Source organism: Vanessa tameamea, chromosome 25, assembly GCF_037043105.1.
Source record: "Vanessa tameamea isolate UH-Manoa-2023 chromosome 25, ilVanTame1 primary haplotype, whole genome shotgun sequence".
NCBI classification, from domain to species: domain Eukaryota; kingdom Metazoa; phylum Arthropoda; class Insecta; order Lepidoptera; family Nymphalidae; genus Vanessa; species Vanessa tameamea.
The window spans coordinates 2,673,845-2,687,698 of NC_087333.1; the positions used below are offsets into that span (position 1 = coordinate 2,673,845).

The 13,854-nt window shown below is 32.4% G+C and overlaps 1 protein-coding gene across 2 annotated transcripts in view; it reads left to right on the top strand.

Annotated features, from left to right (window-relative positions):
- LOC113403497 (uncharacterized) overlaps positions 1-13,854 on the top strand; it is a 127,635-nt gene that overhangs the window by 103,721 nt on the left and 10,060 nt on the right. For both annotated transcript variants that reach the window (XM_026644072.2, XM_026644073.2), the window contains exons 3-4: positions 5,125-5,262; positions 5,883-6,019. In XM_026644072.2, the coding sequence (XP_026499857.1) occupies positions 5,125-5,262; positions 5,883-6,019 (275 nt within the window). The remainder of the gene's footprint in view (positions 1-5,124; positions 5,263-5,882; positions 6,020-13,854) is intronic.

Sequence of the window (13,854 nt, forward strand, 5' to 3'; positions counted from 1 at the left end):
ACATATAATTAAAAACAATTTTGTCGTATTAAAAAAATATATGTTTCGAATTAATTACTACCGGCGCGAGCTACGAAAAATAAACTGCTCGGACAAGAGCAGGTACAAGTAAAAACATTTGTAAAAGGTGCTGATTTTAAATCGTATAGGTTTCCTCCTGAAAACCTTTACTGAATTGGTAATCTCGAAGATAATTGTATATCATCACGTTATTTTAAAACTAAAAAACATCTAATCTGTGACTTATGTATATTAAAAAACGGAGGACATATCTGATGTCCTCTGTAACATCTTATACACAGCCTATTTAAAAATACATTCCACCAAACAATTCGCTTCCTTCTATAATTAACTTAACAAACATTTCTTACTAAACATGAATGTAAAAAATCTCTAATAGACTGATAAAAGACTAAAACTCTCTTACAAACTATTTAATCTAAACAGCGTGTTTGTATCAAGATCATGCTTTTTTCAGTCTGAATTGTTTCCGACCACATGTAATCGCTCCTACACTCATGCACATGTGTGAAAATAGGGCCCCTAAGCACAGGTACTTTATCTAAGTTTGTGTTGAAAATTTTCTGTACATGTCATGAATATATTATTATTGTAATCATGTTAAATGTTGATTAATATAGCTATAATTATTTTGTTATTATTTTAAATCAATTAATTATTATTATTAACAATTAACTGTTTACATAGTTACCTTTGTCTATAGTGTCGCCCGCGGCTTCGTTTGCCTTTTAGGAGTTGGAAAAAGTAGCCCGTCTCTCCTGGAGTTCCATCTAGCTGCATATGAAATTTCATCAAATTCCTTTCGGTGGTTTGGCCGTGACAACGTAACAAACAGTCAGATAGAGTTTATTTCGCATTTATAATAGTTTAGTATAGATAAATTAACGTTTGTACAATCAAGCGCTTCCTTCAATAACCTGTTTACATAAAGGTTGTCTGTAAGGGAAGTGATTTCACTTTTATATCATACTTTTGTAAGGTATACAATAATGGATATCTTTATTTATCAAGAATCAAACTATAATTACAGAAACGATATAACAATCGAAAACTTGAACGTTAAAGCGCCCTTGACGTAAGCTGTTGTCCTTGGAGGTCGTCCGCATCGGGCCACGGTTTGAAAAACCATAAAAATTCACCATAATACGCCGAGCGATTCAAAAATACAGAGTAGCTAAGCACAGAGATGTAATTTTTTATAAAGTTAAAGCGATTTGAACCTACAAGGTAATTTAAAGACGAACTTGAGAATTCTTTATCGAATATTAAATTCTTTATAAAAAAATTCAAATAAATCAAATTTGAAATATTTTTTCTTTATGTGATATCCTAATTAATTTTTAAATAATTATTAGACATATCAGTTTTACTACAGAAATTACGTCTAGAAGCGTGGATAAGCTATGATTAGTTTGAAAGTAGTAGTTACGCTGTTTTAAAATAATTATCATTTATATAATTATTAATTAACACATATTATACCGAATTAGTCTGAAGTAACTGCTACGCGTCTTGCTAGTATCAAAATTGAATAAAGTACAATTGTAGTTTGATTAGAGTATTATATTACTCTGTTAGCGAGTAAAATTGATCTTTTTTACATTTCTCATGACATAATATACCAAAGCATTAAACAGAGGACAATTTCTTCTTCAGTGATGACGTAACACATAGACTTGGCACTTCGTTTCCACAATAGTCTATTAAATGGTATTTATAATGCACGTATCCCTCAGAATTATTTAACCTATACACACGCTCGGGACGTCGATAGTAAAAGTATTCGTGAAGGAAAATAATTTTCTCTATGCTTTATCTGCTCTGTATCAATGAGAGTGCCTGTCTGAACTTTTTGCTCGTCCTCCGGCTAACAGCCGCGTTATGCGCCAGACACGCCCGCCAGCGCCATCTTGCGTCGAGCTATTGATGATAATTTATTTTAAAATATAATTTTAAAATAAAAAAAATGACAAATAATATTAAATATTATTATGCCTTTTAAATCAAAATCCATTACTCTGTGCCTACGAAAGGTTCTAAATTGAACGATTTTATTTTGTTTGAAGGAAGTCTAGCATTAACGTTGATGATATTCTAAAAGGTAAAAACATATTATTTTTCTGTTTATAACTTGTTTAATATGAAAATAGACATTTTCGACTTGTCTTTGAACGTTGTACTAACATTACGATACTAATTAAATCAAACAGTATCACACTTAGATAGAACTGGATTAACCATGTTAGGGCCCCATGCGCGTCTCGGGGCCCGTATACCCTTTTCTAGCTTCTTAACGCAACGCAATTTTAGTAATATTTACGATGTTTTTTTACTACATCGATATACGAAGATGCCATCATCATATTCAAATAAAAGAAATATTTTATTTGAATAATTTCATTAATAATGAATATATTAAAACCATGTTTCCCAATTTTTGATCTACATAGGGGGCCTGGTACTGGCCTCTAGGCAGTTGTCTATACTGTAAAGGAACGGCCCTGGTCTTAGATAAAAGTCTTAGATAAAAAAAAAAACAGTTAACTCCATCTAGCGTTGAATAGCGTCGAGTTTTTACACAAAAATATTTTTTTATACTTTCCACCATTATTATTAAACTAGCGGCTCTGCGTGGCTTCACTCGCGTTAAGCCTTACTGCTTCGGTCCCGGGGGTCTTTGCACGAACAATCCTTATGAATGGGGCTATCAAGTGCAAAAATATTGCTTAGGTACACGTCAGAGGTACAGAAAACGCGTATAAAGCCGAGAGCGGAAACTACTATTTAATATTTAAAGCCTAAAACATATATTTCTAACCATCGCAACGAAAAACATCTTTCCAGAAGAATTCAACCCAGAGATTATTTAATTCATTTTTAAAATAGATAAATGCAAATCTATTATTTAGATTTAGATAAAATATTATCATAGTTTCGCTATAACAATACACAGACGGTAAACGTCTCGCATATAAAGATATAAATCGTGATTTTAAAACAATGTAAAACATTTATAAGTCTGGTAACACCTGCTAAAGAGTAACTACTAACAAGTTTACATACGTATTAGCATTCAGCGGGCAAATGCGAAAAGAAGGGAATGTGATAAAACCGGATAGGGTTTAACTCTGCGACCTTTGTCACAAACGGCCTTTATAGGGTTGGAATACTTATTTATTTAAAAATATTATTATTTTACACTAAAAAGATAAACTTCGTAACATTCTCTGATATGTATATCAATTAATGTACACAACATTTACAAATTTTAAAATATTTTATTATTATATAATACTACTTGCCTGCCTGGCGCCTGCGGCTATGTTCGCTTTTTAGGGGCTTGGTTGTGTGTGTTAGGCAAAATGTAGCCTAACACACACAACCAAGTCCTTCCGTGGAGTTCAAGTTTGCTTCATACCAAATTTCATCTGAAAAAAAGGAATTACTCATATGAATAAAGTTTGTTTAAAGCTGGTCTAATTATGTTTTAATTTTTGGAATTTATCCAAAAATTATATGAATATTCAATAATTTCATTGAACCTGTAATTAGTAGAACATATTCTATACTGCCACTTTTTTTTATTTTTTTTGATGACGGACTATTTCCTTAAATAAACATTTTATTATTATTCTTAATGTGTGAGTACGATGCACTCACTAACTACGGTACCGTAATGCTACATTTTTTAAATTTCACTGTAACTGTGGTGGTGGTGATTCTCGAAGTGTAAGGAATAGTGTCACCGATTCCTTGTGTGTGTGTGTGTATGGGGGGGATGTATATTTAGAAGTAGCCAATTACAAAACGGCCCTTTGACCCATTTCCTCGTTTGTTTTCCACTTGAGTATAAGTAACAAATCATATTTCTTGAAAAAGGATAACTTAGCAAATTTTTTAAGGCCGTAACATATCGTGTGGGTGGCCGCTCATTGAAATATGTAAGAGTGGTTTATATATCATACAGTGTCGGTGTCTATGGACATTAGTGTTCTTAATTGTCTATGGTTTTATTAAAATGCTAAAATGAATTGGACAATTTCATTGAAACCTTGCTTAAAGTTAAGCGGTTTTACCGATAATCCAAAGGGAATCATAACGGGGCGTCTAAATGATGTTTATGTCTTAATAGACGTATTGTAATAAACCATAAATACTTACTTTAACTTAGTTACGTTTCTTATTTTAACTTAGTACAATATATATATGTATCTTAGGTAACTATTTGAACCCTTTTTTTTCCCACAGGGAATTTTAATTGGGGTCATTTAGACGTTACAAATAACAGTACTTTTTAGTTTTTATATTTTTATTTTAATAATTATATTTAATGTCAAAGTATATATTAAGTTAACAACCCGTGTATAACGACCACTCGTGTTTCTAAGAAACGCAAGGGACCATTGTTTAACATGTAAGTACATGTAATTGTTCTCTTTTTGCTCGGAGAAAGTTGATTGATCTTGTCTGTTCGTTCATATTTTGTTGACTTTAAATTACATACTTTTTAACAGCTGTAGATATACCGAGCTTCGTCTTCTTCTTTCGTATGATAAACTAACGATGACAGAAAGAGATGAAATGATGTTTACATAGGGGTGTCTTGCCCACCCATATCCACGCTATATTATATGATGTTCATTGATTATATCCTCCTGACGGGTTTCGGACTCGGCGAAGATTCTCAAGCAAGACGAGACATTCGTATATTATTGTGCATAAGTGTGAGTCCTAACCAAATTCTCTTCTCGTTTCTTATTTCACTCACTAGTACTCATAATCCGTTTGACTCACTAATACTCATAATCCGTTTGACTCACTAATACTCAAAATCCGACACGAGCGAAAACTCTTCGAACTCTCACACCGCGCTGCTATCCGGTCGTTTTTGGGTAAACTACGAGTACGAGCCGTTAAAGTCATTCTCAACGATAATACTTGTCACTTCGAAACTTAGGAAAAGTTTTTTATAGGGACTTCTTGCATATAGTACCCGTACATTGGTGGTTTGAACATATTATACCTATGTGTGTATTGTCTTCTGAAATAATTACATTAGTTCTTTATACAAAAATTATAAATTATTTTTTTTTTTTTTTCTAGGTTGGTTTTCGGTATGCGGCTGTCGTGGTGGAGCTCTTGCGACGGCACGGGGTTCCATCGCGGCTCTCCTGCGCAGCCGAGCCTTTGCCCTCGTGTCCCCTCGTGCTATCTCCGCCTACCGAGCGAGACCAGCATCTGGTAAGAAACACTAACAAAGAATGAAACCTATACTGAAATAGATAGTCATTATATTAGTTATAATGACTGTCTATTTCAGTATAGGATCACAATAATAAAGCTATACAGAACTCCATTCCCTGAACCATCTATCAGTTTTTCATCAGTGATACACTATAACAATAAATTGGTGCGATTCTCTAAGATTTCATTTCGTATCTCATTCGTGAAATGTTGACAACCGAATTACGGTGATAAGCCATTTTGATACGTGTATCCTATAAATTTTATAATTATTATATTCAATGTCGCTGATATTCTGACATTTCACGCTCGTGTTTTGCGGTGAGTTACGACTTTCGAGTTTCTTACAGCATACTTCCACAGATGGCATAACTTTCTGACAGCGGAGTTTGATTTTAAAGAAAAACAATTTTTTTTATTTAAAATTAAATTTAACTCCGATATCTAACGTGTATTATAAATTGATGTAACGATAGTGTTTTTAATTATGTTATTCATAAGCGATATTCATATATATATATACATTTTTTTTTAAACATTTTCCTACGTTTCTAAAAGAGATAATTTCAAACAGAATACAATAAGGTGTCAATAATAAATTATTATAATTTCCTCAGAGAGTGGTCGAGTGGGCGCGCAGTACGAGCGGGCGGCGGCGCGGCCGGGCACGCCGCTGAGGCTAGCCGGTGTTTTCGCGGACGGCAGTAAAGCGAAGGCTCCAAAGTACGCGCAGCTCATCGACCCGCAGGGGAACGTAAGTTTTACATAAGATTTCATAATACTTTACCGACTCGATATGGCCTACTGGTCTGAACACGTGAATCTTAATCGAAGATTCCAGATTAGGCACTCATTTAACATGTATTAAATTTTTGCCATCTCGTTTCTGGCGGTGAAGAGCAACATTGACAAAATCTGCATGTGTCGGATGGAAATTAGACACATCACTTACCAATACGGGTTGGGATGTGGGGGAAGCTTCTAACCATATGCTCCAAATTGTCTTAATTATATTGTATGTTTTATAATTATTATCTATATATATAAAAACTATTTGGTTAAATGCAACTTCGTCTCATAGAAATAAAAGGTGTTGTTAAATTTAACTTTCAAGGTAAATATATTGTCTACGTTTGTATCCGCCTAACTTCGTGTATTCCATACATAATTCCGTTCATGTATTTAAATCTAATACGTCTGTTTAAGTATATCAAACTCTAAATGTCTCGGTACATAAATATTGAAGAGAAAATTTGCTATGGCAACAATTTTCTTACAAAATTTTATAAAAGGCAATTTACTTTTTCTTGTTTTTAAAAAGAATATTCTGTCAATACAATTGAGGTTAATTAATATTTGTACACGAGTTTTATTGAAACTTTATAATTATAATTTTAGGCATAATGTACACATCCTAGGTGAAAATTAAAAAAGAAAATACTTTTTTCGTTTCCATGTTCAAAATATCACTAGAACTTCTAATAATAATAATCAGATGGAAAATTAGTATTTATAAAATCTTTATAACATTGCTATAGCTATGAGAAAAAAGGATCTAATTGATTATTAATTAATGCAATGCGTGCGATCTTCAAGAATATCATGTTACAAAACGCAGCTATAATAAAACTTTTACGACATGAAACATAGTCTGCTGTGGTTATTTATAAAGAATAAAATATTTATTATCATAATTATACACCGGCATTTTTTGGTATGTTTTTAAAATGAAATATAAATCATTATAAATTCGTAATATTTGCTAGACATGCTAAGTTATAAGTTAATTAAGTTATTTGTATATTCAGTTATTGAAACTTTTGCATCGGTAAATTTTAACTGTTTTCAATGGTTCATTATTACCTGCCTCGTTGGTCTGCTAATATCCATATTTGGTTTTTCTGTTAATGTCATTTCTACGTGTCTCGGAAGGCACTTTGCACTAAAGCCTTTATTTGCGTACACAGAAAGGCAAAACGTAAGAGTATAATGCTACGGGAATAGTATTTGCTACTGTGTTTGCACACACAATTTATAATACCTTCTGCGCAGCTGTGGCTTATATTAATCGGTCAGGAGGATCATTCTTAGGTAAATAAAACAAAATATCTTTTTTTTTATAGTTTATGCTACTACACACATAACTTTTTTACTGTATAAATTTTATTATTTATATTATACTAGTTGAATCTGCGCCTTCACGCAAACGCACAAACCGCTAACCTCCATTTAGCCCCATCGAGGAGTGAATTAAAAAAGGTCCTTTCCCGGGACTCAAACTGTCGATACACGAAATTTTAACTAAATCGGTTCAACGGTTTAAGCTTTAAGAGGTAACAGACAGACTTACTTAAGCATTTATAATATTAGTATAGATAATATACACTATATTAATCAGAAAGAACAATGATTAATTTATTTTCAATTTTGTTTAAATTGTACGAAGGAAATTGTTGTTCCGTAAGTGGGTATCATGACAACACTGTTGTAAAATGTTTTCCCGGAGCATTCTGCATAACATTCCGCCGTTAACCGTGCGAAGACTGGGCGAATTACTTGTTAAAGTCTAATATTATTATCACGAGAACGTGAAGCCGCGGGCGGGTCCAGAAAATAAAAACAAGAAATGTGTTTCTATCAAGTATAAACACGGTGCACGCGAGATGCACTTTATTGCTGAAATAATATCGATTAATCAACCACATCACGAGAACGTCGAACAATGCAAAGCGAAAAAATCGATTCGCCTCTAATATTGGTTCTCGATTATTATTCGATTCCTCGATATAGACGAATCGCTTTTATAAGTATAATTTGCTAAGAATCGTATAATGTTTCTTAGAAATTATATAATTTTGTATTTTCTAAAAAAAAGTAATTTGAATAAAATGGATTTATAAATGTTAATAGAAACGGCTGGATCGACATATTGTTTTGATTGGATAACACTATATACTTATATCTTTATTCTACTGAGTTGGTTTATATATTTTAATCGTTCTAAATCATGTAGTTAACTAATAATCGGGAAAAACTATGTTAATTAGACAGGCATACATTTTTCATGGGTTTTGATTTGTTTCTCATTCATGTCAACTGAATTCGATGACGTGTAGTGCGTTATATTTATACATATAAATCTTCTGCACGTTTGTATGACTGAACTCCTCCTAAACGGTTGGAGCGATTTCGATATAAATTGAGGATGAAACTGCAGTTGGAAAGTAAATAAAATTATTATTTCATCCGGACGAAGTCGGGACGGGCCGCTAGTATTGATGAAATGTAAGCAAACTTTAAATTTATTGAAACCGGAATAAATACATAGGCGCGAAAACATAGAATCTCTTTTTTTGTTGGAAGCTGATTATTTTTTAAATATACTATTAATTATATACATATATTATAAGATATTTTAATATCATATAATAATAAATCACACTGATAGGATTAACACTGTAGGATAGACGGATAGATCAGTGAGGATAATTTAAATAAAATTAAAATTACAATTCCATTTAACGTTAACACACACACATCAAACACAGTCAAAAAATGTACTCAATTGTTTCTCATTCTAATATCATAATTGCACACTTGCTCTAGCAAGCACGTTTGATTGATGCGTTTTGGTTTTGATTAATCAAACGTATAGTAACATTCGTTTTCGTTTGTGTAAAGAGAGGCTGTCGTAAAACGTAGCCATATACTTCCTTAGGGCTTAAGCTTGCTTCATAACAATTATCATCAAAATCGGCTTAGCATTTCAGCCGTGACAACGTAAGAGACATACGTACAATACCAGTATATACAAGTAATGTATTATATATGTTACTGTAAAAGCTCGAACTAAGGTAAATCTTAAGATTTTCCAGTAAAACCTAAGATTTACCGACATGAGTTGGTAAATGTAAGTATTTACTATAAAGGGACGACTTTTTCGAACTTTTACCGTTCCACCCTAACCTAACCTAACATGTAAATCCTAAGATTTACCAAGTGAATGATGGTAAAAGTTCGAATCCCAAAGTTTTATGGACATTTACCATTCATAATCGGTAAATCTTAGGTTTTACTGGAAAATCTTAAGAATTACCTTAGTTCGAGCTTTTACAGTAACAAATATACTGGTATTGTATATATAAACCGTATCGCCGTATGTCGGTTTACAAAACTTCACAATTGAAATACGAAGTGAATTATCAAAGAAAAACTATGTATGCCTAGTGCGTGTTTTGCAAAATGACTCGTATTAATATTACTTTTCGAATTGCTAAAATTGCTACCAAAACTCGCAAAATATTAGTAACAACCAATCACGAGCTATAACGTTGTCACTTTCGAATGTTAATCGATGTTCGTTAACGGCGAAGTAAAAGATATTTTGTATTTTAACTTATGTTTCCGATTTCAGTCACTAGATGGCGCTGTTTTGATTACACGCGACAAACGTCGACGCTATCGAATAAGCAAAAAAACTCGCACTCGACACACTAATTTTTTAAATGTCGAATCACTATGTCGTGTATGATTTGTATCGTGCTTAGCTTTAGTTTATTTGTGTTTCCGGCCACCTGTTTTATTACGTATTATTTGTTTATTTTAATGCATATATTTATTTGTCAAAAAACTGATTACATTAAATAAGATTTAAATTTCGAATTGAATGTAAATAGGCTCTATGTTCATTATTCTTATATACTTTACATATAAACCCATTACCTTCGCGCTGGTCGTAACCGAGGTGCTTTATGTAAAAGCTTCATTATTATAAAATAGCATTACACGAGACCGTCCACCATTTACAATGAAATTAAAAAGAATTACATCCTTACACTGGAAAGAACATTAAGTACTCTTTGTCTATTTTCCTTCGACAACCCATAGTAACGCACAGCAGGACTTCGACAGTAAAGATCTAGCAGAATTAAATCAATCGCCAGTCAAGCAAAAATCAACTCTATTTCATAGTACAAAAGGTTTATATACACAGCAAAATGAAGTAAAGAATTCGTTACAGGACTAACTTATGAACAATTGAAAACAATAAAATGAACTTTATAGCTATTGTAATAGGGATTATGGCGTCTGGATGTACAGTCCGTTTGTACATTTCTGCTGTGTGAGGGCAGTGTCCTCGGTGAACCGTGTTGCTAGGACGATGGAATAGGGCTGTCACGTTTTATTTTATTATATTTATTTTTTTACTTAAGGAAAACAAGGGACGCTTTGAAAACGTATATATTATAAGAATAAATTAATAATTTTTCTTTTATTTTTAAGTTAATTCACGCACAATACAGAAAAATTTTAAGAAATAAATTATAAAAATATTTACGTTCTTTAATTTGAAGTGTAAAAATGAAATGTATTACAGACGTCTTCGATAAGTCAACCCTGTATAACGCATGCGAAAAATGATGCATTTCGCGTTTTGTTTGCGGTGTAATGAGCTTAATTATGTAAGGATTTGTATAGTCCACATTACCACGGACCGCGGACGAAATTATATCATTGGTGTTCGCAAAGAATTACTGTGAACATTTTTATGATCGTCATATTATTTTGCATATATGTAAACTACAGGCACAAGGGACATAACTTGGTTTCAAAGGTTGCTGGTGCATTGGTGTTGCAATGGTTAATGAACTCAATGGGCGATAGTGATCATTAGACAATTTTAAAAGAAGGTTTCATTGCATTTATTACTTTTTATCAAAATTTTTCTTTTTAAAAATGCCTAAGTACCTACATATTTCTGAACACTTACCATCGGATGGTCCCTTTGCCCAAATATTCTATAAAACATAGTAAAAATGGGGGTAAAGTTACAATAAACGTTATTTTAATTTCGTCGATGAGATGATATTACATTTGATGAGTATGTTTATTAAAAATATACAAAAGTGTAAATAATAATATTACTCTTTATACTATTAAACGTAACCAACTTATATATTATGTTTGTATGTATAGAGAGATACTCGATAACGATATAATGATTTGATTTAAATACTGCCTCGCACAACCACTCTGTGGAACCAGCTTTCGCCGGCGGTTTTTCCGAACCGATACGACTTAGGAACCTTCAAGAAAAGAGCGCACTCTTTCCTGAAAGGCCGGCAACGCACCTGCAAGCCACCCGGTGTTGCAGATGTCCATGGGCGGTGGTAGTCACTTTCCATCAGGTGAGCCTCCTGCTCGTTTGCCACCTCTACTATAAAAAAAAAAATACATTTTGAGCAAGTTAATTTATCTCTATTGTAGATCTTTTTTTTTTTTAATATTATATTTTAATTCCTATTTTATCGATGTACATAATTATATTATATATTATATAATTAATAATTATTTTATTTTTTTATTTATTTTATAATTCAATTATCTTTTACTTTTTATATATATTCTATCCATAGATCGATTCCGTTACGTAATTATTATGTTTATGTTGCAGTTATATGTGTAATTTATCTGTATGTTTTAATAATTAAAATACCCTAATTAGTATATATATTTAATTTTATTTTATTTTCATGGTATTTGCCAAAAGAATGACTGGTAGAGTAGCTCTTCGGGTATTTAGTCTCACGATTGTGTTGGTCGATAAAGTGAAAATAAAAAACATTATTCTTACTGACGGTAAGCTTTTGGTAAAACTTGGCAAGTCTGGGTAGGTACCACCCACTCATCAGATATTCTACCGCCAAATAACAGTATTATGTATTGTTGTGTTCCAGTTAGAAGGGTGAGTGAGCCAGTGTAATCACAGGGGACATAACATCTTAGTTACCAAGGTTGGTGGCGCATAGGCGATGTAAGGAATGGTTAATATTTCTTACAGCGCCAATGTCTATGGACTTTTGTGTGGTGTGCATAACTATATCAAAAAACAAACACAAAAAATATACTACGCAATACATTTTTTTCAGTATTTTTTTTTTTGTTTTTAATCAGAGCGTTCGTCACAAACGAAGGCGGCATCTTCATTATAAACCTCTTAAGTTACTCAAATGTAACCGTAGTCTAACTTTGTCTAGACCGCCGCGAGCTATTCTCAAAGCGCACGACTCGAAGACGAATGGCAAGAAATGGTAATGGAATCCATAAGTGACTCGTTGTCATGAATTAGCTCTTAGTTACATTCCGTAGATGCTGTTTGTATGTAAATTTGTCTTGTAAATATTATTTTTTTTAGATTTTTTTGAAACTTTTATTCGAAATGTAACAGTTTAATAGCCGTCATATTTATATCTTGTTCGTATTTGATTTTCAACGTATAAGAAATAGACGAATAAATTGGAAAGTAGTTTGTCTTTTTGTTTGTTACCTTATTATGACTAAACAACTAAACCTATAATAATGAAATTTGGCTTACCTTAGTCAAAGGCAGCTCTTGAACTACATCTGTACTTTAAGAGCTCGGAATAGAAAATACATATTAGATGAAGGCGAGGGGAACAGCTTGCCATAAATATAATTTGTATGTTTGATTGTTTTGAAACTCATTCTAAAGTATATACAGATTCTGATAAAAGACATAGAAGACGATGGCCACGTGTCTTAGTATTCATAATGAATTAACATTTCATCAAAACTGAAACCATCTCATGAGATGTCGAATGCAAAAAATAGCGTAAAACTTATGATTATATTTTTGTTAAATAAAATTCGTTGCAATGATGCTAAGAAAATTCAATAATATTTTTTAAGACTGAATAGAAGTAGTAGTAATTCTTAGTAAGACAGACGAAGGGTTTATTGACCTTAATCATTGATTCAAGTAACAAGCAATGATTATAAAAACGCAGTCGAAGAGCTCACTAATAGGGAATGACTACCTTCATAAATAGACAAACCGTGCCAACTATTGGAATGACCTCATTATATTGTGTCTATAACTACACTGGCTTACTCATCGTAAGCCAGTGTGGAAAGTAGAAGAATATAAGTCTGAAAACCTTAAAAAAAATTGAGTTACGCCACAATAGCATATCGTAGCATCGATTTTCATTACAGTTTACAATTGAATCGAGAATCGAGTATCGAATTAGTTTCTTTGATAGATTTGTTTGTATACTAAACTAACCTGATATGTTTTTAAAATTCCTATTTCAAATAGCGTATAATTTGATAGGCAATGACTTTAAAAGTTCAAACCAAGCATTCATAATATAAAACCTTTTTTTATCGCAAAAAAAAAAACTCAATACGTACGTAATAAAAACTACAGTACTTATAATACAAAGTTCATACGTGTCAGTGACCCTAATCGAGGTCCAAAAACATTGACCGACTATTCCATTGAGCAGTAATTTGTAAAAGCGAACACTCTTCCTTATACTAAAATCTAATTTGGCCCGTAGAGCCAATACTCGGTACTCGTACGTCATGTTGTAATTTTACAATTATATGTGCGATCATTACTGTAACCGTACATTCGTGATTTTATCGGTAAATAACGTTTTTTGTATTGCTAATTATATGTGGAATGGAGTACAAATGCCAGTATGATTCGTGGCATGAGCATCGTTAGCGGAATTCACGACTGTTACAAAGACGCAAACTAGTATTTTTGTTAAGATAATTAGT